The following is a 27062-nucleotide window of genomic DNA, read 5'->3' as shown; positions in this document are numbered from 1 at the left end:
AAGGGCCTAAAGAGGAAGGATTTGTAAGAAGCATGAGGATAGATTCTATTGATGGAGGATGCAAAGTGCATGGAACCTCTTTCTTCAGGATAGGTTCTAACTCATGGAGAGACCATGCTCAGGATAAGGGCTCGAACAATGCTCAGGACTTGGGGGTTCAGGAAGGCTGGCTCCATAGAGCAGTGTCCACTCCAGCTTTCCAGGTGACCAGGCATCAGTAATTTTTCTTCCTTTGAAGAAAATAGGCCTGGATATTTAACAAGTCTGGTTCCTCCGAAGCTTTTTTTAAAGTTGTGCCTCCTATGGAGGTGGGAATATTGTAAGAGCCAAAAGCAGTAAAACAGTGTTTTTGGACACAGCAGGCATTCATTTATGAACTAACAGTAGCCATGACTGCATATACAAGCTCGAGCCTGAGGGTGTTCCAGGATAGAGAGGGGAGATGGTCAGGAAGTCCCACCCTGAGCTGAGGGACTTTTATCTTTCCTGTTGATTTTAGGAGGGAAGATTTCTCTTCCTTCTCCCTGGTGGTCAGCTGGAGTGCTGGTAGCCATGCTGAACTTCTTAATTCTCTGCTATAGATCTTAAAGTTATAGAGTTGTTTCTAGATTCTGGCAAGAAGTTCACTCCTGGGCCTGTTCTGTGATTTTTTTCCTTCTGTGTCTGGTATTTTTTTTTATGAACAGGGAGCAGGCAGAACCTTACAATGTTTGACAGATGCCATTTTAAATGAACTGTGGTTAGCTTGTAGACAATAACAAGTCATTTAGTACTATTTTTGCATATAATGTAAAATTATATATGATAAAATAGTGATATTATATTGAAGACTTACTATAATAGAAATAGCTAACAGTTTAATTAAGGACTCTTCTCTATGGTGTGTGCTGTAGTGCGTCCTAGGAATACCACACTAGGTCCTTAGCACTCCCCTATGGGGAGATAAAGCACTTATCTCGGTATAGATGAAGAAGCTGAGCCTGTGGCTGTAATTGGTAATAGTGAATCTGGTGACACCACAGACTCCCTTGACTCCTGAGTAGTTTTTTTCATAGCTATGTGCTTGTCCTTTTCAGAATAGCTTTTGCAGCCTTGCCCAATTTCATGTCCTGACTTTGATTACTGTAAAGATAGCAGTTGCACTAAAAAAAGACAAGGCCAACATCCCCTATTTAAAGAAGCATAAGGAGATATTCTTTGGGTATTAGGAATCTCCATATAGTTCATTAGCATGGAGGTTGCTCACACAGGTCCAGGGGCACATATATAGACTCTGTGCTTAATTGTGTTTATGGTATTCTTAAGCAATTTTTAAAGGAAAACATTGACCATAATCAAAGAATAATGAGTTGATATAGTTGCTTATAATCAGAGAATGTTAGGACTTCTGAAGATAGGTCTTACAAAAGAGTGCTGAAGTATTTGCTCAGAATTGTATATACAATATATTGTTAAAGAAATCACTTTGAAGATAACATTATAATTCCAAATAATATATTTAGATATTTACCACATTCGTGACTATTTAAATTACACCATCAGTGGTGTGAATAGGAATCAAATCAAGCAAACTAAAAAACATACAACCCAAACATTTACAAGATGATTATTAACATTAATAAGGGATTAATTTCTACTTTATGGAAAAATACAGTAATAAAGTCTCTTTAGTTGATAGTTTTCCTTAATACATTGTTCTGTACGTCTTAGAGAATGGTCTGTGCTTGCAATACTGTCAGTTTTGAATGGATGCATTTATTTAGTATACCTAAAAAAGTAAAAGAATAAGTAACAACAGACAGACAGACACATGCAAAACATCAGGTCGCTTGCCGAAAACATCCAGCAGAAATCTACTGAGGAAGCCCCTTTAAGGCAGCTAAATGAGGGTCCCAGGCAGAGTAGAGTCTCCCTGCAGAATGGGTATCCAATAAAGAACAAATAGCAACTGCTAGAGATGACATCATCGAACTGCACACAATATCCAATAGAAAATGACTAGGGAAGTTGAGACAATCAGACTGGAATTCCCCACTAAATGCCTCTCCATGTGTAAGCATCTCACAGTGGATCTGGCTTCTCTTTCCCACTTGGAAACTTTTTTTATAGCATGGGGTATTGCGGTAAATAAGGATCAGGATAAACAAATAGGCCGAATAGATGTTTATTCAGGGAGAAATAACTTACAACCTAGACAGATGAACACCAGGAAATTCAACCCGATCCTCTCCTGTCCGAGTCACGCCAGAAAGAGCGAGCGCCTTCCTGGCCCCCTCCAACCTCCTTCCTCAGGTCACCTCCGCCCATCGCTCCACCCCCCAATGGGCGTGGTCAGTGCTACAGAAGGACTACCTCACTACAATGGGGTAAACAGTAGTAGCATTGTTAGGAACACTTTACCTTCTAGCTGTTCTTTCGGGACACAGCGTTTTTACTTTTGGACTGTTTTGCTGTTCTTATCCCTTCCTGTGACAGAGGTAGAGGCCTTGGAGCAGACACTGACACAAGTGTTGTAAAGTGGAAGGGGACAGCACTGATCCCAGAGCCAGCTTCTTGGGGAGCTCAAACAGCACATAACAATTTATCCATCTGATGTCCACTGCATACATTTTCAAGAGATTCCCTCTACAAAGACTAATTTAAATTTGCTACTGGAGTTTTCACAGAGCGTGGTGCACTCTGATGATATCCTTGTTTGAGCTGTACTTTTTGGCATTTAAACTCCATAATTCAGTTTCTTCTTTCAGGATTTTTGACAATTTATTTCTCTGGCTGTTAGCTTTTACCAAGTTTGTTTTTATTATTATTGTGAAAACAATTGGAATGATGATGCAAAATATAGTCACTATACTCACTTATCTCTACTTTTTCATCAAATAAGATTTTGTTTGTTGTTGTTGTTGATGATGTTATTGCTTTGTTAATTTTTGGCACGGATGAAGCTCTTGAAAGAGAGCTGACCGACCACACTTGCTGAGTATCTGCCTGTGCATTTCATTACCCAGGGTCAGCTCTCTATGTGTACAACAATGCGGTTTTTACCCCAGAGGACTGGCATGGCATTCAGGAAATAGCAAGAAGCAGGAAAAAAGATGATCCTTTGAAGGTTGGAAGATTTGGAATTGGGTTTAATTCTGTCTACCATATAACAGGTGCAGTATTGGCTGTGGGCAAGTGGGGAGTAAAGTCAGCCAAACTATAGATAAACTTTAGTAAATCTACTGTATTCCATTAATATTGATATTTAATATAGACCATGCTACATATCAAAATTATGTTGTTATATACTAAGATGTAGATGTTGCACATAAATCTTAATATTATATTTATATATTCACCTTTTGGAAGTTCACCTTCAGGGCTCCAGACGATGGTTTATAAATGTTGAGGAGCAGCTGAGGATTGTGCAAGTGTAGAGACTATTATGCAGGAATTTAGAGCAGGTCAGTTGTCCCATAGTTAACAGTGAACACATTGATATGGGCCAGTTGCTGGAAAGCTCTTTGCAATCTGAAGATTTGAGAAAGCCATAGGTCATGCTTTTACAGTACCAAGAGTCTCTCTGATCGATTTCACTATGGGTATGTAACATCATGTGAAGGGACTTAGGACAGATATATCCTAGATTATACTGTTGATGAATTTAATGGGCATTGCATTTGCTACTTAAGATACGTAAGAATTTAGGAGTTGGTGATTGTCACAATTGAACTTGCAAAGAGATGACAGACTTTACTGGAGTTACATTGAGCATGAAGATTAGATTAGGGGTTAAAGTCTGCATGGTAGACACATCAGAACTATCCATGGGAAGCCCTTTGAGCAGAATAATAAATTTGACACATCTAGTTCTGCCATTGTAATATCCCTGTCTTTAGCTGAGGAACAGAAGAAGCATTTGGCACCAGTCTAGAGGCCATGTGGTAAGATGTGGATCTTTTAGAACTGTAGCTGTATACTTTGTGAGTCCTTCCCCAGGAAAGTTCATCTATCACTCCCTCTGGGGTCTGTTCTTGCTGAGCTGCATGGCTGTGGAGCAACCTACATTGTTCTAGTCAATGGTTAAATCTTTAATTTTGAACATAAATTGTAACTCTTCTTTCTAACTGGTCTTATAGGGCATAAATATAAGTATAAATATCCGAATAGTGTTTGTATCTTCCACTTGATGAGTGTTCACAAAAATTATTATGGAGGTTTCTATAACTGGTTCTTATTGAATTGTCTCAAACCAGAAACCATTATGTCTCACTTTCAAAGTATTAAGTCACTTTTTTTTGAAGAATTTTATATGTCATACTACTTCTTATGTAATATTATGATGGTAGTTATCATTTCATTATAGCTGCACTTATAACCAATTGTTCATTGGATTTCTGAGTTGGTTATGCCTTGGTTTTCATTTTTACAGATGTTCCTTGTATCTTCAGTGGTGACCAGATAGGAATGCTAGATCCTCATCAAACACTTTTTGGTCCCCATGAATCAGGCCAATGTTGGAATCTCAAAGATGACATCAAAGAAATGAACGAGCTTCCAGATCAATTTGCACCCTTCATTGGTGTTTTTGGAAGCACCAAGGAAACATTTACAAATGGCAGCTTTCCAGGGACATTTTTCCGTTTCCCTCTTCGCTTACAGCCTTCTCAGCTTAGCAGCAATCTCTACACTAAGCAGAAGGTTCTGGAGTTGTTTGACTCTTTCAGGGCAGATGCAGACACAGTGCTGCTCTTCCTGAAGAGTGTGCAGACTGTATCTTTACATGTCCGAGAGGCCGATGGGACAGAAAAACTGGTATTTAGAGTGACTGCTAGTGAGAATAAGACCCTGAAACATGAACGGCCAAATTCTATCAAAATTCTGGGAACAGCCATAAGCAACTATTGTAAAAAGATTCCAAGCAACAGTGTTACCTGTGTAACATATCATATAAACATAGTTCTAGAGGACGAGAGTACAAAGGATGCCCAGAAGACATCTTGGTTGGTGTGTAACAGTGTGGGTGGACGAGGCATTAGTAGTAAACTGGATTCTTTGGCTGATGAGTTGAAATTTGTCCCAATCATTGGACTAGCCATGTCTTTATCAGGCAGGGATGATGAAGAAAATGGAGCAATATCTGATTTCTCAGGAAAAGCATTTTGTTTTCTTCCTTTGCCTCCTGGTGAGGAAAGCAGAACGGGGCTTCCAGTTCATATCAGTGGCTTCTTTGGCTTGACTGACAACCGCAGGAGCATAAAATGGAGAGAGCTGGACCAATGGAGAGACCCTGCAGCCTTGTGGAATGAATTTCTTATTGTGAATGTTGTTCCCAAAGCTTATGTTACTCTGATCCTAGATTCAGTAAAACGCCTGGAGACAGAAAAGAGCTCCGATTTCCCCTTGTCCATTGATGCCATCTACAAACTTTGGCCTGAGGCCAGCAAAGTCAAGGCACACTGGCAGCCAATGTTGGGGCCTCTGTTTAGTGAACTGTTCCAGCATGCTGTGATCTATTCAATTAGTGGTGAGTGGGTAAAGCTGGAGCAGGTGTACTTCTCAGAACTTGATGGAAGTTTAGAATACACTCAATCTGTGCTCAACTACCTCCAGAGCTCAGGGAAGCAGATTGCCAAGGTACCAGAGAACCTGGCTGCTGCTGTTCAGCTCAGTGCAGCCTCTGCTACCTCTGGTGCAACTCCTGTAAGGAAGGTGACCCCAGCATGGGTGCGGCAGGTGCTGAGGAAGTGCGCACACCTGGGCAGTGCTGAAGAAAAGCTTCATCTTTTAGAATTTGTGCTTTCTGACCAAGCTTACAGTGAGCTGCTTGGGCTCGAGCTGCTGCCTTTACAAAGTGGGGCTTTTGTCCCCTTCTCCTCATCTGTCTCTGATCAAGATGTTGTTTACATCACCTCAGAAGAGTTCCCAAGGTAGATACTGTGTGGCTCAGATACTGGCTGATCTAGGGAGTGGGGGGCTGTCTTGCCCACAGGGTTCTTGACTGCCAGATCCTCCAGATACCTGTGGGTTGTGTGGTTAGGAGGGCTTTTCATGAAATATTAAAGGGACAAATGTTATATTTTAAAAATATTAAAAGATTACATAAAAGCTGGGCTTATTGCCTTTATAGTCTGAGGGGGACCACTTGAACCTGGGAGTTCCAAGACAACATAGTAATATCTTGTCTCAGAAAACAATTATTCTAGTAGCTCTTTTTCAGTCACAACACTGAAAACAATTATTATAAGGTTCTAATAGAGGTAAGATTAGTTAGTAGAATTTTTGGTGAGATTTAAATTAAAATAGTATATGAAATAACTATTTCTTTGTATCTTTAAGACAGGATATGGTTGTGTAGCCCAGACTAGCCTAGAAAACAGTTTTCTTGCTTCAGCCTCCCAAAAGCTGGGGTTACAGATGTACATCATCCTACTTGGCTTTAGCAACTAACTTTTTATAGCTGAAGGTATATATTGATGTTTCATGGGATAAAATTCATTTTATTATTAAGTATTTAGGCTGTTTTTGAATTGACCTGGTGTATGATACCCTCATATTTTAAAGCAAAGCCTAGATAATGTAATTTGATGTGTATACTGTAATTCATGAAAAATGAAATGGCAGGTTTAACTGGATTGAAATTTTATGGTGGATGTTTTAAACCTTAGAATTGTTAGAATTGTAACTGCTATACACCTCTCACGTTCTAGGTCCCTTTTCCCAGGTCTTGAAGCAAGACTTATTTTGGAGAACTTGAAGCCTCACCTTCTAGCTGCTTTAAAAGAAGCTGCCCAGACACGAGGTATTATAGCCATTTAGTGCTTTATAAAAATATAAAAGGATTTTTATAAGATTCCTTATATTAACCTCATGCCATGGGCATTTGCAGGAAGTGTATTGTAGCCTGCACAGTGCTCTTGTGTTTTCTTAGTGCTTGCTAGTTCTTCTTGGACCCTCCTACCCTCAGATCTTGCAGCATCTGTGATAATTTAGAAATTGATTATTAGTTAAATTTCATAGATGGGAGAAAAAGGTTAAGTTCAGGGTCTTCAGATGAATGCTGGAAGTCACGGGTTCTACCTTATCTTCCTTGTTTGCTGTACCAAATCCTGACACGGATCTGGGGGATCCTATTAGCTACCAGATGTGATCAATTTTCAAGAAATGTATACCTGTTCAACCCCATAATGCTGTCAGGAAAGGGGACTGAGGAGACCTAAGAAAGTCACAGAGGCCCTTTTTTGGGAATGATTTTAGGGAAATGACAGTAATGTGGAGGAAAAATTACTACAGTTATGACTTTAATTCTATCTTTCAACTTCTGAAAACTTCCCTTCACTTATAAAATTATTATCCCAAGTTAGGATTTGCCTCCCAGATTTCAGATTTTTGTCTCACCAAGGAGCTTTTTCTTCGTGATGTCTTGAATGATTTTTTTCCCTTCAAGGGAAAAAATGTTCATGAAATGATTTGGGATTTGTCAGGGAAATGAGGTCAGAGTTAAAAGTGAGACCATGAATGAGCCTGTAAATGTTTCTTGCTGTAAGGATTTGTACATGTGAGACTCACAGTGATAGATTTCCAGCATCCACATGACTCATTGATTTCTTTTCAAGAAAGCCTTTGAGGTATTTAAACATGGATTCCCTCCCTCCTATCTATTTCTTGATGGAGAATCTTCTAGGTTTTTGAAACATACAATATGTTGTTGTTGTTATTTACAGTTACCCTACTGTGCACTAGTAACCAGAACTTCTTAATCTGACCTGTAGCAATACTAATTGACCAGCCTTTATCTGTCTAGCCCTCACATCCCATCCCCGACTCTCCCAGCATCTGGTAACCACAGAGAAAGCTTTGGAGGTACTCATGAGCTAGATATTAATAGATAAGTAAAGGATAGCTGGGGAAGTAGTCCTGCTGTAAGGCTGACAGTGGAGCACACTGGAACATTAATTAGTCTGTTCTGCTGTTATACAGATTTCTGCCCAGTACTTGGAAGGCTCTCTGCCCAGGCTGAGTCTCAATGTTGCGGACCCAGCACTGAACTCCAGAGTAAAGTTCTGGCCTAGTATTTTTCTAGAATGCTTCCTAGTGGATGGAGTCTTTGCTATCTCTGTATTGCTTAAGTGTACATTAGGGGTCCTGCAGGCAACCCTTGAGCCACACAGTTAATGTGATTATGCAGGCTCTGAGAAGTCTATGGGTAGTAGTATGGGGGAATGGTGTTGGAGCTCTGTCTGGCTTTGGATGCTATTATGGTGGATTTGGTTAGTGGGCTTCAAGTCCAAGGCCTTATGTTAGTTCCTTCTCCCTTCCCTAGTCAGGAGCTGTTATCTGTGATGAGTATCTCCTGTTGTTTGTTCTCCACAGCCCTTAGGTAGCAGAGCCTCTGTCACCATGTCCACTTGAAAAGCTCAAGGAAATGAAAGGGTTTAGATAACTTGAAATGTAGTGTTGGAGCTACAATTCTGTTTTTTTCTCATTTTTATTTGCAGTTTAAATTACATGAGTAAATGGATGATTATCAGAAATTAGGTGAGATGTGAATAGTTAGAAAATGTTGCCAGTTAGATGGAAAAAAAATCTAGAAAAAAAAAAGTAATTGAGTGGACAAATTCTAATGAAGTGGTACTAGAATCCTATTTACATGTTTCTTAATTTTCAAGATTTTTTTAATTGGAGAGTTTATATGCTCTGTTACAATTAGTAACTTAAGTTGTCCTTAAGTGTTTGTTTCCTGTATATACCAAGCATTTGTGCCAAATGAAATTAATAAATAGGTGGGAAAGGTCACAGCTGCATAGAATAGGGATATCAGTCAGCACTGCTAAGAACGGACTGGGCCTGTGGACCTGGGTGGCAAATTGGGGAGGGTGTTTGCTTTCTGTCTGGAACACACAGGGGAGAAACTGCAGCCTTTATGTCTCAGGAGCAGTATGTTTTTAATGATGACTTTGACATAACTTTATCATGATGCATTTATTGAAAAGATGATAACCTCACGTGCATATGTACAAATCTTCAGAAAGTGTTACACTTTTAATTGCTAGTCTCTGGCATACAGATTGCTATATTTGATACAAGACTTGTACTGTGGAGGTGTTTGGGATGAGCAATCCTTAATGATTTGTTGGGGGAAAGGACCATGTGCTAGGAGAGTCTGTTCTAAGCCTACCTTCACCAGTATTTGGGCTATTGCCATCTCTCCCTGGAACACAGGCAGAACACAGCCATTCTTCTCCAGTTAATACAGCATTATGAGAACTTACTTTTCTAAAAAATCGTTTTTCTACCTTTTATCAAAAACCTTTTAAAGGCTTCTTTTTTTTTCTTCTTAAAAAAATCGAAGTTCTTGGCATTGTCTACTTTATTCTGGGCATTATAAAGATGCCTGGTACACAGGAATGCTAAAATCAGTGTTTGCTGTTACCTGATCATTCTCCATTAGGTGCAGACAGTTGATTTTTTTTCCGTGCCCACCCTCTTCACCTCTATGCATTCTTCCATAACACTGGACATAACATAACACCACACACCTGCACTTGTGTAGTTACTTGTAGTCATCTCTCTAATCTGCCTTCTTCATTATATACACACAAAGTCTGAGAACATGTCGAGGTGTTGAATGAAAATGCTGCTGGTGAGGTAATTATTCTGATGAGACTTACAGTCCCTGTCTTAGCCTTGAAATTGAGTTCAAGGTACCCCATGACATAAACATACTCCACAAAAATGCAGTGGTACACTTGATGGAATAAATGGCTTGCCTTAGGCATAGAAGGGTTAACTGCCCACAGGAGCAGTTCTTAGAACCTTGTAATTATTGGTGGATCAGAAGCAAGCAGTAGAATTAGTTTGATAAATTCACCTTTCCTTATCATAAACTGAGAATTAAGTGTAAATTTATTTGTGTAGATATTAGAGTACTTATAAAATTTCTGTAAAATAGCCCCTGGTTAGCTTGCTGATTGCTGTGAATGTAGTGTGATTTGTGCTTATAAACATGCATTCCGCTTCTTCACCACTTTTCTGAACTAAACTTTAGTTCTTACAAAGTTTAGGCTAATTTGCATCTGATAAATCATTAATTTGTAAATGTATATAATGTTTAGAGCTTTGTTTTGCCTTTTCTTTTGCATAATGCATTGTGGAGATTTTGCAGACAGCATTGCCTTAAAATGTAGAGTAATTTCTGTAGTGAGTGTGTGAAATATTGAACATTCTAAGAATGGATTTAATTATATTCTAGCCCAGCAGCTTCTCTGGGGATATTCAGGTAGGATCACCGACTGAATGTTGTGTTCATTTGACACTTGATCGATTGATTGATTGTCATTTGTTGGTTTGTTTGAATCCTGTGGTGTTGTTTTGTTTTTAACTTAAATAGCTAGAAAGTATGTCAACCTTTTGTTTTGTTTTTTTTTTTTTTCTCCTTTGCTGGAAATAACTTTAAAGGAGAGAGGAAACTACTAATATAGGCTTTTGTTATTGGAAACACTGATTTAAAAAAGATGTTTAAATGACTTCATTTCATAAATATTTAATCTCAAATGAAAGACACATGTGAAATTTGTATTTTACTCTGCTTATATGGGAGAATATGGCATGAATGCACTTCTGTTATACACACAAATGCTCAAAGGAGAAAGGAAAGAGAGAGCACATTCTGGAAACTGTGGATTGTAGCACAGTGTAGAGATTGGTGGAAGTAGGAAGCCCTGTCTAGCTAATGGAGCACTAAAGTCCACTTTCATTAGGGACAATCAGAAGATCTTACAATGCTGGGTGTGTCATTTTATTGATTACCCACTCTTTTTGTTTTGTTAATAAATATCCTTATTATTATTTTTATATTATTTTCCCAAGTTCATGATTTACTTGGAAATTTAAAGGATGTGAGATTTGATTTATAGAAATTGTTTTTCGGGGCTGGAGAGATGGTTCAGTGGTTAAGAGCTTTGGCAACTCTTCCAGAGGTCCTGAGTTCAATTTCCAGCAACCACATGGTGGTTCACAGCTGTCTATAATGAGATCTGATACCCTCTCCTGACATTCAGGTGTACATGCAGATAGAGCACAATATACATAAAATAAATCTCAAAAAAATTTAAAACTCTATTAAGAAATTGTTAATATATATATATATGTATATATATGTGTGTGTGTATATACACATACAATGCATAATTAGTTTGGAAACTAAATCATTATTAGAGTAACAATTTCTATAAATTTTAAATTTGGCTTCTACTTTGTTTTAAGGTATCTAATGCTTCATCCATAGCCCTTGTAATTGGGAAAGTGTAGTGAAAGAGGCAGCAAATCCTTGATGTGAGTAGCTACCCTGTTAATGCCTGCCTTGGAGACTGTCCCATTTTGGTTACTGTTGCTGCATCTCCTCCTTTCAAGTCCAAATTGAGCTTGATAGTAGAGGCCTGTAATACCAGCTGTTCCAGAGGCTAAGGCAAGAAGATTGCAAGTTCAAGGTCAACCTGAACTACAAAGTGAGTTCAAAGCCAGCCTGGGGCAACTCAGTGAGAATCTATGAAAAATAAAGTAAAAAAAGGATTGGGATATAGCTCAGTGGTAGGGTTTTTGCCTAGCTTGCATGAAACTTTGTAGTCATTGCCCAGTATTACAAGAAAAACAACAAAAGGCCAAAGGCAAGATGTCAGTGGCAGAGTATTAGTGCAGACTTTCTGGGAAGCATTAGAGGTAGAATAAGATGCTTCTGAAAGACCCAGGGGCCTATAGCACCATATCTAGACTTGAGTGCTGGTGAAGTCCTGACTTTTCCTTTACTTCCCTCAACCCCACATTGATCTTTTCCTTTTCTTTCTTCTTTTCCCTTAAAGATAAGACTGATATACAGTAATCATTTAATTGGACATTTGTTGTTTGTGTGTATTTACAAGGACTTGAATCTTCTGTACAGTGATGAATTATTAGAACTCACTAGCTAGCAAAGCTGCCATTGCCACTGTATATCCGAAAAGCAAAAAGAACTGCCATGTACCCAGTGCCTTGAGTTAGCATTGTCCAGTAGAGTGGCTCCTTTGGAGGAGTTTACTTAAAAGTATTTAGATTGAAAACATTATTGTTAAGAGATTTTTTTTTATACTGATTGATAGTTCTTCTTTCTGACCATGTTGCATTTATTCTCTGAGTTAGCAAGGAACATAGACATGTAAATAAGTGGAAATGAAAACAATACAGTCTCTGAGTCTAGAGACTGGTTGTATTGATACTGTTTCCAGTATCTGAGATGGACTTACTCATCTATGGCAAACCAAACCTATGTACAAAATTCTTCCACAGTTAAAATTAAATGTACCTGGTAATAGTTTGTTGTCCCTAGGAACATATTTTTCAGAAGCATAGTTAGATGTATTTTGACATTACTGATAATTGTGAAAGCCACAAAGCCCACAAGTCACTTACTAAAATGTCTATAAATTGTTTTGCTCATCCTTGTGGCTCATCCTAGTAGCTTTAGAGGCCTTCTAATGGAAGACATGGAGACTACTGTGCAAACATCTACACTTCAGGGTTAAAAGCTAACTGTCTTTAGTACAGAGTAGCTAGAACTCAGGACTTCTGCCTAAATTACCTTAATGTACTTAGAGTTGTGCCTTGCTGCATTTTCTCTCTCCTTTACTTTGTATTGTTTTTCCAGTTGAGCATGACTGATGTGTTAGTTGCATGCTATATGTGAGGTATGTGTGTCTTGACATTTTATTTACATATTCATACCAAGTAATTTCCCTAAAGGTAAGTATGTTTTGTAAATTGTCAAATTTTATGCCAGGATATTAGGCAGGGTTATCTATAGAATGCATGTGATATGGCAATTTACATGGAACATACATGGTGCATATTTAAAAATTTTGCTTTTTAGATATTCTAAATTTTAATTTTCAACATTTTTGTATCTTTAAAATTATATCTTTGCTTTACTTATGACTTGAATATTCAGTTATAGCTAATTATATTCAGTAAGCACTTTAAGAAACATTATAAAATTAAGTTTAATTAATTTCATAGTCCAAAGAAACTACATTGATTGTATTACTGACATTTTAATTTTAAAAATATTACTTGAATTATTCTGTTACATGACAAAGACACTGAAAATGTTCTGAATCTGGGTATTATCACTCTCCTAAAGTTTCAGAAATGTGTCTTTACTGGGATTTCTATATCAGTGGTTTTAAAATAGTATGGTGGGTATTTTGGAGTAGAAAGTAAAACCTTTGGAACAAAGATGTCCTTCCTTGATTAAAAAGTGTTAGAGTGGGGAGAGGGAAGGATGGGCATGATATGAATACAGTATCTTCAATCTGAAGTCCTGAGTTCTACCTACTTTATACTAAAGATGTTTAGCTTTTAACCCTGAAGTATAAATGTTCACACAGGAGTCTCCATGCCCTCCATTAGAAGGCCTTTGAAGCACCTCACATATGACATTCTCAAAACAAACTTACATACAAAAGTCCCAAGAGCCTGAGGTATACCTCTTGTTACAGCATTTCCCAAAGTTGCTCATAAGGATCTAGAAGTCACTTGGACATATGGGAAAGATAAATGATAGTTTCCACAGAATTGATTTTGAGAATTTTTATTTCTCTATATGGACAAGTACATTCCTACAGGTATGTAGTTTTCTATTTTGTTGTTGCTAATGTTAAATATCAAAAATACTCTGGCATACAAAATTCACTTTAAAGGAATGTTAACTTTTAGGCAATCTATTAAGATAAGCAACCATCCCCTCAAGGAGACAAAATTCTATTTCTCTCCTAGTTTGCAAGCATTCAGAAATAGAGTTGTTTTGGTGGGAAGAAGTATCTGCTCTGACAGCAACACCCCACATGTTCAGTTTGTTTGCCCTGAAGCATTTACAAAATCCCTGGTTCTATAGAGCACACTTCAATAAATAGCAACTGTGGCAAAACTGCAGCGTGCTGTTGTATAGAATAGTCTGTGCATAGAGGCTCATTCCCGTTGCTTTTCCAGATGAGTGAGTTCAAGTCTCCAAGACAATTAGCTGACACCCAGTTGCATAGCTGATTAGAGGCTAACAGGAAATTCCATGAGGGCCATTGCTACCTGCATTTCAGGAAGTATTAGCTTCTGAAATGAAGACTTCAGCCTCTTGCTCTGACTTTGAGCCCTTCTCTTCTTCCTACACAGTTATGCAGGTGAGGTGCCGGAAGTACACAACAACCCCCAAAGATATTTGTATAGGGTCTACTTATTGATATTTATCCATTAATGAAAAAATATAAATTTTATCTGCATTTGTTTGGTACATTTACTTGTGGACAGCTAAACATTACACATTGTTTTTCATGTTGATTCCATCTGCAGAACACTAGATACTTTTGAATACATGTTTTATACATTTTTATATTTGCTTAGAATAAGCACTTTGTGGAGAAAATGACTTATTTTAGAGATTATTGTAAGTGTTATTTTCTGTGTAGACTATTATTATTTTTAAATTAATTATACTGAATTTTTGTATTTTCTTAAAGCAGCTTTCTAGTGTCATCTTAAATGTGAGGTCAGAGCAGTTTAAAGTAGAATTGTGCATAACATTTGTGTGTGTGATTTACAGGAAGACCGTGCACTCAGCTGCAGCTTCTAAATCCAGAGCGATTTGCACGTCTTATTAAAGAAGTAATGAATACATTCTGGCCTGGCAGAGAGTTGGTGGTTCAATGGTATCCATTCAGTGAAGACAAACACCACCCATCCATTTCATGGCTTAAAATGGTTTGGAAGAATCTCTATATACATTTTTCAGAGGATTTGACTTTATTTGATGAGATGCCACTTATCCCCAGAACTATACTAGATGAAGATCAGAAGTGTGTGGAACTCATTAGACTCAGGATCCCATCAGTAGTCATTTTAGATGATAAAACTGAAGCTCAGCTTCCAGAATTCTTAGCAGATATTATACAAAAACTCGGGGGGATTGTACTGAAAAAGTTAGATACCTCTATTCAGCATCCACTTGTTAAAAAATACATTCATTCGCCACTACCAAGTGCTATTTTGCAGATAATGGAGAAGATGCCACTGCAGAAGTTATGTAACCAAATAGCATCATTACTTCCAGCCCACAAAGACGCTCTAAGGAAGTTTCTGGCCAGCTTAACTGATACCAGTGAAAAAGAGAAAAGAATAATTCAAGAATTGACAATATTCAAAAGAATTAATCACTCATGTGATCTAGGGATTTCCTCTTACACTAAGTTAAAAGGATGTAAAGTTTTGGATCATACTGCCAAACTTCCAGCAGATCTGCGACTGTCTCTTTCAGTAATAGATAGTAGTGATGAAGCTACCATTCGTTTGGCAAACATGTTAAAAGTCGAAAAATTAAAGACTACAAGCTGTTTAAAGTTCATTTTAAAAGATATTGAAAATGTGTTTTATACACAGGAAGAGGTAACATATCTTATGCTCTGGATCCTTGAGAATCTATCCTCTCTTAAAAATGAGAATCCAAATGTGCTTGATTGGTTGATGCCACTAAAATTCATTCAGATGTCACAGGAGCGTGTGGTAGCAGCCAGTGAACTTTTTGATCCTGATATAGAAATATTAAAGGATCTCTTTTATAGTGAGGAAGAAGCCTGTTTCCCACCTGCAACTTTTACCTCACCAGATATTCTTCACTCTCTGAGACAGATTGGTTTAAAAAATGAAGCCAGCCTGAAAGAGAAAGATATTGTGCAAGTGGCAAAAACAATTGAAGCTTTGCAGGTCAGTTCCTGTCAGAATCAGGATGATCTCCTGAAGAAAGCCAAAACACTCTTGCTAGTCTTGAGTAAAAACCATGCACTTCTACAGTCTTCTGAAGGGAAGATGATGTTGAAGAAAATAAGATGGGTTCCAGCCTACAAGGAGAGGCCTCCAAATTATCCAAGTTCCTTAGACTGGAAAGGTGATCTCTGTAGTCTTTGTGCACCTCCAGATATGTGTGATGCAACACATGCAATTCTTGTGGGCTCCTCACTTCCTCTTGTTGAAAGTGTCCATGTAAACTTGGAGAAGGCTCTCGGCATCTTCACAAATCCTAGCATCAGTGCTGTCTTAAAACACTTCAAGATTGTTGTTGACTGGTATTCTTCAAAAACCTTTAGCGATGAAGATTACTATCAGTTCCAACATATTTTGCTTGAAATTTATGGGTTTATGCATGATCATCTGAATGAAGGAAAGGATTCTTTTAAAGCCTTGAAATTTCCATGGGTTTGGACTGGCAAAAACTTTTGTCCTCTTGCCCAGGCTGTGATAAAACCAATCCATGATCTGGATCTTCAGCCTTATTTATATAATGTGCCTAAAACCATGGCAAAATTCCACCAGCTGTTTAAGACCTGTGGCTCAATAGAAGAGCTGACATCAGATCATATTTCTATGGTCATTCAGAAGGTTTATCTCACAAGTGAACAGGAGTTAAGTGAACAAGAAAGTAAACAAAATCTTCATCTTATGTTGAATATTATGCGATGGCTGTATAGCAACCAAATTCCAGCAAGCCCTAATACACCAGTTCCTATTTATCATAGCAAAAATCCTTCCAAACTTGTCATGAAGCCAATTCATGAATGCTGTTATTGTGACATCAAAGTTGATGACCTCAATGACTTACTTGAAGATTCAGTGGAACCAATCATTTTGGTACATGAAGACATACCTATGAAAACTGCAGAGTGGCTAAAAGTTCCCTGCCTTAGTACAAGACTGATCAACCCTGAAAACATGGGGTTTGAGCAGTCAGGACAAAGAGAGCCTCTTACTGTAAGGATTAAAAATATTTTGGAAGAATATCCTTCTGTGTCAGATATTTTTAAAGAGCTACTTCAAAATGCTGATGATGCAAATGCTACAGAATGCAGTTTCATGATTGATATGAGAAGAAATATGGACATCAGGGAGAATCTGCTAGACCCAGGGATGGCAGCTTGCCATGGACCTGCTTTGTGGTCATACAACAATTCTGAATTCTCAGATTCAGATTTCATAAACATAACCAGGTTAGGAGAATCTTTAAAAAGGGCAGAAGTTGATAAAGTTGGAAAGTTTGGTCTTGGATTTAATTCGGTGTACCACATTACTGACATTCCCATCATTATGAGCCGGGAATTTATGATTATGTTTGATCCAAACATAAATCATATCAGTAAACACATAAAAGATAGATCTAATCCTGGAATCAAAATTAATTGGAGTAAACAGCAGAAAAGACTTAGAAAATTTCCAAATCAATTCAAACCATTTATAGATGTATTTGGCTGTCAGTTACCCTTGGCTGTAGAAGCCCCTTACAGCTATAATGGGACTCTTTTCCGACTGGCCTTTAGAACACAACAGGAAGCAAAAGTAAGTGAAGTTAGCAGTACCTGTTACAACACAGCAGATATTTACTCCCTAGTGGATGAATTTAGCCTTTGTGGGCACAGACTTATCATTTTCACTCAGAGTGTAAACTCAATGTATTTGAAATACTTGAAGATAGAAGAAAGCAACCCTAGCTTAGCACAAGACACAATAATAATTAAGAAAAAAGCCTGCCCCTCCAAAGCACTGAGTACACCAGTTGTGAGTGTTTTAAAAGAAGCTGCTAAACTCATGAAAACTTGTAGCAACAGTAGCAAGAAGTTTCCCACCGATGTGCCAAAGTCATCTTGCATTCTTCAGATCACAGTTGAAGAATTTCACCATGTGTTTAAGAGGATTGCTGACTTACAGTCACCACTGTTTCGAGGTCCAGATGATGACCCAACTACTCTCTTTGAAATGGCTAAGTCTGGCCAATCAAAAAAGCCATCAGATGAGTTGCCACAAAAGACAGTAGATTGCACCACATGGCTTATATGCACCTGCATGGATACAGGAGAGGCTCTCAAGTTTTCCTTGAATGAAAGTGGAAAAAGACTAGGGCTGGTTCCTTGTGGGGCAGTAGGTGTTCTTTTGCATGAAACCCAGGAGCAGAGGTGGACTGTGAAGCCACACATAGGAGAGGTGTTTTGCTATTTACCTCTACGAATAAAAACAGGGTTGCCAATTCACATCAATGGGTGCTTTGCTGTTACTTCAAATAGGAAAGAAATCTGGAAGACAGACACAAAAGGGCGATGGAATACCACATTCATGAGGCATGTCATTGTGAAAGCTTACTTACAAGCACTCAGTGTCTTACGGGACCTAGCCACTAGTGGTGAGCTAACTGATTATATTTACTATGCTGTGTGGCCTGATCCTGATCTAGTTCATGATGACTTCTCTGTGATTTGTCAAGGATTTTATGAAGATATAGCTCATGGGAAGGGAAAGGAGTTGACCAGAGTCTTCTCTGATGGCTCTACTTGGGTTTCCATGAAGAATGTGAGATTTCTAGATGACTCTATACTTCAAAGGAAAGATGTTGGTTCAGCAGCCTTCAAGATATTTCTGAAGTACCTCAAGAAAACAGGCTCCAAAAACCTCTGTGCTGTTGAGCTTCCTTCATCAGTAAAGGCAGGATTTGAGGAGGCTGGCTGCAAACAGATACTGCTTGAAAATACATTTTCAGAGAAACAGTTTTTTTCAGAAGTCTTTTTTCCTAATATTCAGGAAATTGAAGCAGAACTGAGAGATCCTCTAATGAATTTTGTCCTAAATGAGAAACTTGATGAATTCTCAGGAATTCTTCGTGTTACACCATGTGTTCCTTGCTCATTGGAGGGCCATCCATTGGTTTTGCCATCAAGATTGATCCACCCAGAAGGACGAGTTGCAAAGTTATTTGATACTAAAGATGGGAGGTTCCCTTATGGCTCTACACAGGATTACCTCAATCCTATTATTTTGATTAAGCTAGTTCACTTAGGCATGGCAAAAGATGATATTTTGTGGGATGACATGCTAGAGCGTGCAGAGTCAGTAGCTGAGATTAATAAAAGTGACCATGCTGCTGCCTGTCTAAGGAGTAGTATTCTACTAAGCCTTATTGATGAGAAGCTAAAAATAAGGGATCCTAGAGCAAAGGATTTTGCTGCAAAATACCAAACAATTCCCTTCCTTCCATTTCTAACAAAGCCAGCAGGTTTTTCCTTAGAATGGAAAGGGAACAGTTTTAAGCCTGAAACCATGTTTGCAGCAACTGACCTTTACACAGCTGAACATCAAGATATAGTCTGTCTTTTGCAACCAATTCTCAATGAAAATTCCCATTCTTTTAGAGGCTGTGGTTCAATATCATTAGCTGTTAAAGAGTTTTTGGGTTTACTAAAGAAGCCAACAGTTGATCTGGTAATAAACCAGTTGAAGCAAGTTGCAAAGTCAGTGGATGATGGCATTACATTGTATCAGGAAAATATCACCAATGCTTGCTACAAGTACCTCCATGAAGCAATGATGCAGAATGAAATGGCCAAGGCAGCAATTATTGAAAAGCTAAAACCATTTCGTTTCATTCTGGTTGAGAATGTGTATGTTGAGTCAGAAAAAGTTTCTTTTCATTTGAATTTTGAAGCAGCACCATACCTTTATCAGTTACCAAACAAGTATAAAAATAATTTCCGTGAACTTTTTGAAAGTGTGGGTGTGCGGCAGTCATTTACAGTTGAAGATTTTGCCCTAGTTTTAGAGACTATTGATCAAGAAAGAGGAAAAAAACAAATAACAGAAGAGAATTTTCAGCTTTGCCGGCGAATAATCAGTGAAGGAATTTGGAGTCTCATTAGAGAAAAGAGACAAGAATTCTGTGAGAAAAATTATGGCAAAATATTACTGCCAGATACCAATCTCCTGCTTCTTCCTGCTAAGTCATTATGCTACAATGACTGTCCTTGGATAAAAGTAAAGGATTCTACTGTTAAGTATTGCCATGCTGACATACCCCGGGAAGTAGCAGTGAAACTGGGAGCAATACCAAAGAGACACAAAGCCTTAGAAAGATATGCATCCAACGTCTGCTTCACAGCTCTAGGCACAGAATTTGGGCAGAAAGAAAAACTGACCAGCAGAATTAAGAGCATACTCAATGCCTATCCTTCAGAAAAGGAAATGCTGAAAGAGCTGCTTCAAAATGCTGATGATGCAAAGGCCACAGAAATCTGTTTTGTGTTTGATCCCAGACAGCATCCTGTTGACCGAATATTTGATGATAAGTGGGCCCCACTGCAAGGGCCAGCACTGTGTGTGTACAACAACCAGCCATTTACAGAAGATGATGTAAGAGGAATTCAGAATCTTGGGAAAGGCACCAAAGAAGGAAATCCTTGTAAAACAGGACAGTATGGAATTGGGTTCAATTCTGTGTATCACATTACAGACTGCCCTTCTTTTATTTCTGGCAATGATATCCTGTGTATTTTTGATCCCCATGCCAGATATGCACCAGGAGCCACATCGGTTAGTCCTGGACGCATGTTTAGAGACTTGGATGCAGACTTTAGAACCCAGTTCTCAGATGTTCTGGACCTTTACTTGGGAAATCACTTTAAACTGGACAATTGTACAATGTTTAGATTTCCTCTGCGTAATGCAGAAATGGCACAAGTTTCAGAAATTTCCTCAGTTCCATCATCAGACAGAATGGTTCAGAATCTTTTGGACAAATTGCGCTCTGATGGGGCAGAACTTCTTATGTTTCTCAATCACATGGAAAAAATATCTATTTGTGAAATAGATAAGGCCACAGGAGGTTTGAATGTACTGTATTCAGTAAAAGGCAAGATCACGGATGGAGACCGATTGAAAAGAAAGCAATTCCATGCATCTGTAATTGATAGTGTTACTAAAAAAAGGCAGCTCAAGGACATACCAGTTCAACAGATAACCTACACTATGGATACTGAGGATTCTGAAGGAAATCTGACCACATGGCTGATCTGCAATAGATCAGGATTTTCAAGTATGGACAAAGTATCCAAGAGTGTTATATCAGCTCACAAGAACCAAGATATCACCCTTTTCCCACGTGGTGGAGTAGCTGCCTGCATTACTCACAACTATAAAAAGCCTCACAGGGCCTTCTGCTTTCTGCCTCTCTCTTTGGAGACTGGACTGCCTTTTCATGTGAATGGCCACTTTGCTCTAGATTCAGCCAGAAGAAACTTGTGGCGTGATGATAATGGGGTTGGTGTTAGAAGTGACTGGAATAATAGTTTAATGACAGCATTAATAGCACCTGCTTATGTTGAATTACTAATCCAGTTAAAAAAACGGTATTTCCCTGGTTCTGATCCAACATTATCAGTTCTACAGAACACACCTGTTCATGTTGTAAAGGACACATTAAAGAAGTTCCTGTCCTTCTTCCCAGTTAACAGGCTTGATTTGCAGCCAGATTTATATTGCTTAGTAAAGGCACTGTACAGTTGCATTCATGAAGACATGAAACGTCTTTTACCTGTTGTTCGTGCTCCAAATATTGATGGCTCTGATTTGCACTCTGCAGTCATAATTACTTGGATCAATATGTCCACTTTGAATAAAACCAGACCATTTTTTGATAACTTGCTACAGGATGAATTACAGCACCTTAAAAATGCAGATTATAACATCACAACTCGAAAAACAGTTGCAGAGAATGTCTACAGGCTAAAGCACCTGCTTTTAGAAATTGGTTTCAACTTGGTTTATAACTGTGATGAAACTGCTAATCTTTACCACTGCCTCATAGATGCAGATATTCCCGTTAGCTATGTGACTCCAGCTGATGTTAGGTCCTTCTTAATGACTTTCTCTTCTCCCGATACTAACTGCCATATTGGGAAGCTGCCTTGTCGTCTTCAGCAAACTAACCTAAAACTTTTTCATAGTTTAAAACTTTTAGTTGATTATTGTTTTAAAGATGCCGAAGAAAATGAGTTTGAAGTTGAGGGATTGCCCCTGCTCATCACACTGGACAGTGTTTTACAGATTTTTGATGGTAAACGACCCAAATTTCTAACAACATACCATGAATTAATTCCATCACGTAAAGACTTGTTTATGAACACCTTATACTTGAAATACAGTAGTGTTTTGTTGAACTGCAAAGTTGCAAAAGTGTTTGACATTTCCAGTTTTGCTGACTTACTCTCTTCTGTGTTGCCTCGTGAATATAAGACCAAAAACTGTACAAAATGGAGAGACAATTTTGCCAGTGAATCTTGGCTTAAGAATGCTTGGCATTTTATCAGTGAATCGGTAAGTGTGACAGAAGATCAGGAAGAGCCAAAACCAGCATTTGATGTCATAGTTGACATCCTCAAAGACTGGGCATTGCTTCCAGGAACAAAGTTCACTGTGTCATCCAGTCAGCTTGTGGTTCCTGAAGGGGATGTGCTGATTCCCCTGAGCCTTATGCATATTGCCGTTTTCCCAAATGCTCAGAGCGATAAGGTGTTTCATGCTCTAATGAAAGCTGGCTGTATTCAGCTTGCTTTGAACAAAATCTGCTCAAAAGACAGTGTGTTAGTTCCTCTGTTGTCATGTCACACAGCAAACATAGATAGCCCCACAAGCATCTTGAAGGCTCTGCATTACATGGTTCAAACGTCAACATTTAGGACCGAAAAACTAGTAGAAAATGACTTTGAAGCACTTTTGATGTATTTCAACTGTAATTTGAGTAACTTGATGTCCCAAGATGACATAAAAGTTTTAAAGTCCCTTCCATGCTACAAATCTATCAGTGGCCGCTATATGAGTATTGCAAAATTTGGAACATGCTATGTGCTTACCAAAAGTATCCCTTCAGCTGAAGTGGAAAAATGGACACAGTCATCATCATCTGCATTTCTTGAAGAAAAGGTACATTTAAAAGAACTGTATGAGGTGCTTGGCTGTGTGCCAGTAGATGATCTGGAGGTGTATTTGAAACACCTTCTGCCGAAAATTGAAAATCTCTCTTATGATGCAAAATTAGAGCACTTGATCTATCTGAAGAATAGATTGTCAAACATTGAGGAGCTGTCAGAGATTAAGGAACAACTTTTTGAAAAACTGGAAAGCTTATTGATTATCCATGATGCCAACAATCGACTAAAACAAGCAAAGCATTTCTATGATAGAACTGTGAGAGTTTTTGAAGTTATGCTTCCTGAAAAATTGTTTATTCCTAAAGAGTTCTTTAAAAAATTGGAACAAGTAATAAAACCTAAAAATCAAGTTGCATTTATGACATCCTGGGTGGAATTCTTGAGAAATGTTGGACTAAAGTACATACTTTCCCAGCAACAGCTGTTACAGTTTGCCAAAGAAATCAGTGTGAGGGCAAATACTGAAAACTGGTCTAAAGAAACACTGCAAAATACAGTTGATATCCTTCTCCATCACATATTCCAAGAACGAATGGATTTGTTATCTGGAAATTTTCTGAAGGAATTATCCTTAATACCATTCTTGTGTCCTGAACGGGCCCCAGCTGAATACATTCGGTTTCACCCTCAGTACCAGGAGATAAATGGGACACTTCCTCTTATAAAGTTCAATGGAGCACAAGTGAATCCAAAGTTCAAGCAGTGTGATGTGCTCCAGCTGCTGTGGACATCCTGCCCTATTCTTCCAGAGAAAGCCACACCCTTGAGCATCAAAGAACAAGAAGGCAGTGACCTTGGTCCACAGGAACAGCTTGAACAAGTTTTAAATATGCTTAATGTTAACTTGGACCCCCCTCTTGATAAGGTCATTAATAATTGCAGAAACATATGCAACATAACAACTTTGGATGAAGAAATGGTAAAAACTAGAGCAAAGGTCTTAAGGAGCATATATGAATTTCTCAGTGCAGAAAAACGGGAGTTCCGTTTTCAGCTTCGAGGTGTTGCCTTTGTGATGGTCGAAGATGGCTGGAAACTTCTGAAGCCTGAGGAAGTAGTTATAAACTTAGAATATGAAGCTGATTTTAAACCTTATTTGTACAAACTGCCTCTAGAGCTTGGCACATTTCATCAGTTGTTCAAACATTTAGGCACTGAAGACATTATTTCTACTAAGCAATATGTTGAAGTATTAAGCCGCATATTCAAAAACTCTGAAGGAAAGCAGTTAGATCCTAATGAAATGCGCACAGTTAAGAGAGTGGTTTCTGGTCTATTCAAGAGTCTGCAAAATGATTCAGTCAAGGTGAGGAGTGATCTGGAGAATGCCCGGGACCTTGCACTGTACCTTCCAAGCCAGGATGGTAGATTGGTGAAGTCAAGCATCTTGGTGTTTGACGATGCACCACACTATAAAAGTAGAATCCAAGGCAATATCGGTGTGCAAATGCTAGTTGATCTTAGCCAGTGCTACTTAGGGAAAGACCATGGATTCCACACTAAGCTGATAATGCTTTTTCCTCAAAAACTTCGACCTCGTCTGCTGAGCAGTATACTTGAAGAGCAGCTTGATGAAGAGACCCCCAAAGTGTGCCAGTTTGGAGCATTGTGCTCCCTTCAGGGAAGACTGCAGCTTCTCCTGTCTTCAGAGCAGTTCATCACAGGCCTCATTAGAATCATGAAGCATGAAAATGATAATGCTTTCCTGGCCAATGAAGAAAAGGCAGTCAGACTGTGCAAAGCTCTAAGAGAAGGACTGAAAGTGTCCTGTTTTGAAAAGCTTCAGACAACTTTAAGGGTTAAAGGTTTTAATCCTATTCCCCATAGCAGAAGTGAAACATTTGCTTTCCTGAAGCGATTTGGCAATGCAGTCATCTTGCTGTACATCCAGCATTCAGACAGTAAAGACATTAACTTCCTGCTAGCCTTAGCAATGACACTTAAATCAGCAACTGACAACTTGATTTCTGACACATCATATTTAATTGCTATGCTGGGATGCAACGACATTTATAGGATCAGCGAGAAACTTGATAGCTTAGGGGTAAAATATGACTCTTCTGAGCCATCAAAACTGGAACTTCCCATGCCTGGCACACCAATACCTGCTGAGATCCATTATACTCTGCTTATGGATCCAATGAATGTTTTTTATCCTGGAGAATATGTTGGGTACCTTGTGGATGCTGAAGGTGGTGATATTTATGGGTCATACCAGCCAACATACACATATGCAATTATTGTGCAAGAAGTTGAAAGAGAAGATACTGACAATACTAGTTTCCTAGGAAAGATCTATCAGATTGATATTGGCTACAGTGAATATAAAATAGTCAGCTCTCTTGATTTGTACAAGTTCTCAAGGCCCGATGAAAGCTCTCAAAGCAGAGACAGTGCTCCCACCACACCAACAAGCCCCACAGAATTCCAGACTCCTGGTCTGAGAAGCATCCCTCCTCATTTCTCTGGCAGAGAGAGCCACAAGTCTCCCTCTTCCAAACACCACTCTCCCAAAAAGCTCAAGGTGAATGCTTTACCAGAAATCTTAAAAGAAGTGACATCAGTGGTAGAGCAAGCTTGGAAGCTTCCAGAATCAGAACGAAAAAAGATCATTAGACGGTTGTATTTGAAGTGGCACCCTGACAAAAATCCAGAGAATCATGACATTGCTAATGAAGTTTTCAAACATCTGCAGAATGAAATCAGCAGATTAGAAAAACAGGCTTTTCTAGATCAAAATGCAGAAAGGACTTCAAGAAGAACCTTTTCAACCTCTGCGTCCCGATTTCAATCAGACAAGTACTCATTTCAAAGATTTTATACTTCATGGAATCAAGAAGCCACAAGCCATAAATCTGAAAGGCAACAGCAAAGTAAAGAAAAATGCCCTCCTTCTGCCGGACAGGCATACTCTCAAAGGTTCTTTGTCCCTCCCACCTTCAAGTCTGTGGGCAACCCAGTGGAAGCCCGGAGATGGCTAAGACAAGCCAGAGCGAACTTCTCAGCTGCCAGGAATGACCTTCACAAGAATGCCAATGAATGGGTTTGCTTCAAGTGCTACCTCTCCACCAAGTTAGCTTTGATCGCAGCAGACTATGCTGTCAGGGGGAAATCTGATAAAGATGTAAAGCCAGCGGCACTTGCACAGAAGATAGAGGAGTACAGTCAACAGCTGGAAGGACTGACAAATGATGTGCACACATTGGAAGCTTATGGCGTAGATAGCTTAAAAACTAGATATCCCGATTTGCTTCCTTTCCCACAGATCCCCAATGACAGGTTCACGTCTGAGGTTGCCATGAGGGTGATGGAATGTACAGCCTGTATCATCATAAAACTTGAAAATTTTATACAACAGAAGGGATGAAAGTATTTAAAGAAAAAAGCAGAGCCGTATCTTGAATGTGTTATAGCACAAATACGAATTATGTACTCCATTCAGCTTCATTGCCACTATCTGGGAACTGTGAAGCACACACTGGAGTGTGCTGGAAACATTTGAAGCTGTACGACTGGTTCAAGGATGGCAGTGAACTGCATAGTTCCTAGGTGTGTTTGAACAGATGGGTGGCACATTATTGAACTGCACTTTATGTAACCAAAGCTTAGCAGTCTGTTAGATATGCATCTACACGTCTCTGGTTAGGAGAGGGTTAATTTTATGTTTTTTAAACATGTTTTTGAAGTAGTTAAGGAAACACTGGACATACTGATTTGGACATATGAGGGGAACTAGGTCTTTGGGGCTTATCACTTTCTAAGTGGACACTTTTAAAGGCAATGTTTTTCTTATCAGCTGGATCTGATTGTGAATGTGTTGCAGTTTCACATCTTAAGTTGTACATGTTAAAATGGTACAGTATTTAACCCTGACTAGTACTTGACTAAGAGTATGAAGATGGTCCTTGAAGTGCACTGGGTGCACTTTACATCTTTAATTTGATTTTTTTATACTTTGTGTTTGCAAGTTTCCTGATTCATGAAGATATAACTTATGAAAATCTCAGAGTGCTGGTTCCTGCTACCAGATATTGTTTCTAAAACTGCTTATCAACATGACATTTATCAATAGAATATTAGCATTATGTGTTGTGTACATATTTTCCACAAATGTCATAATTTGTACAGTGTGACTGAACAGGATACAATCTTTTGTTGTCTAAAGGTGCTTCAGTGGGGGAAAAAAAACTGTCTTTCAATATGGCATTTAGTGGGGATTTTAAAATTTTTACTTTTAAGTACATAAAACTTGGCTCAAATTGTTGAGGC

General features: G+C 38.6%; 1 protein-coding gene across 3 annotated transcripts in view; it reads left to right on the top strand.

Annotated features, from left to right (window-relative positions):
* The window catches only part of Sacs (sacsin molecular chaperone), a 71765-nt gene extending 44795 nt beyond the window's left edge, over positions 1-26970 (top strand). For 2 of the 3 annotated variants that reach the window (XM_051195567.1, XM_051195568.1), the window contains exons 6-9: positions 3006-3152; positions 4412-5909; positions 6690-6781; positions 14603-26970. In XM_051195567.1, coding sequence (XP_051051524.1) covers positions 3006-3152; positions 4412-5909; positions 6690-6781; positions 14603-26160 — 13295 coding nt within the window. In that variant the 3' untranslated portion in view covers positions 26161-26970. Of the gene's footprint in view, positions 1-3005; positions 3153-4411; positions 5910-6689; positions 6782-10208; positions 10259-14602 lie in introns of those variants that run through there. The other variant, XM_051195569.1, reaches the window with a different exon arrangement.
* The last annotated feature ends 92 nt before the right edge of the window (positions 26971-27062 follow it).

The sequence above is a fragment of the Phodopus roborovskii genome, unplaced genomic scaffold (assembly GCF_943737965.1).
Source record: "Phodopus roborovskii unplaced genomic scaffold, PHOROB, whole genome shotgun sequence".
In the NCBI taxonomy this organism is placed as follows: Eukaryota; Metazoa; Chordata; class Mammalia; order Rodentia; family Cricetidae; genus Phodopus; species Phodopus roborovskii.
This window is presented reverse-complemented; position numbering and strand designations above follow the sequence as displayed.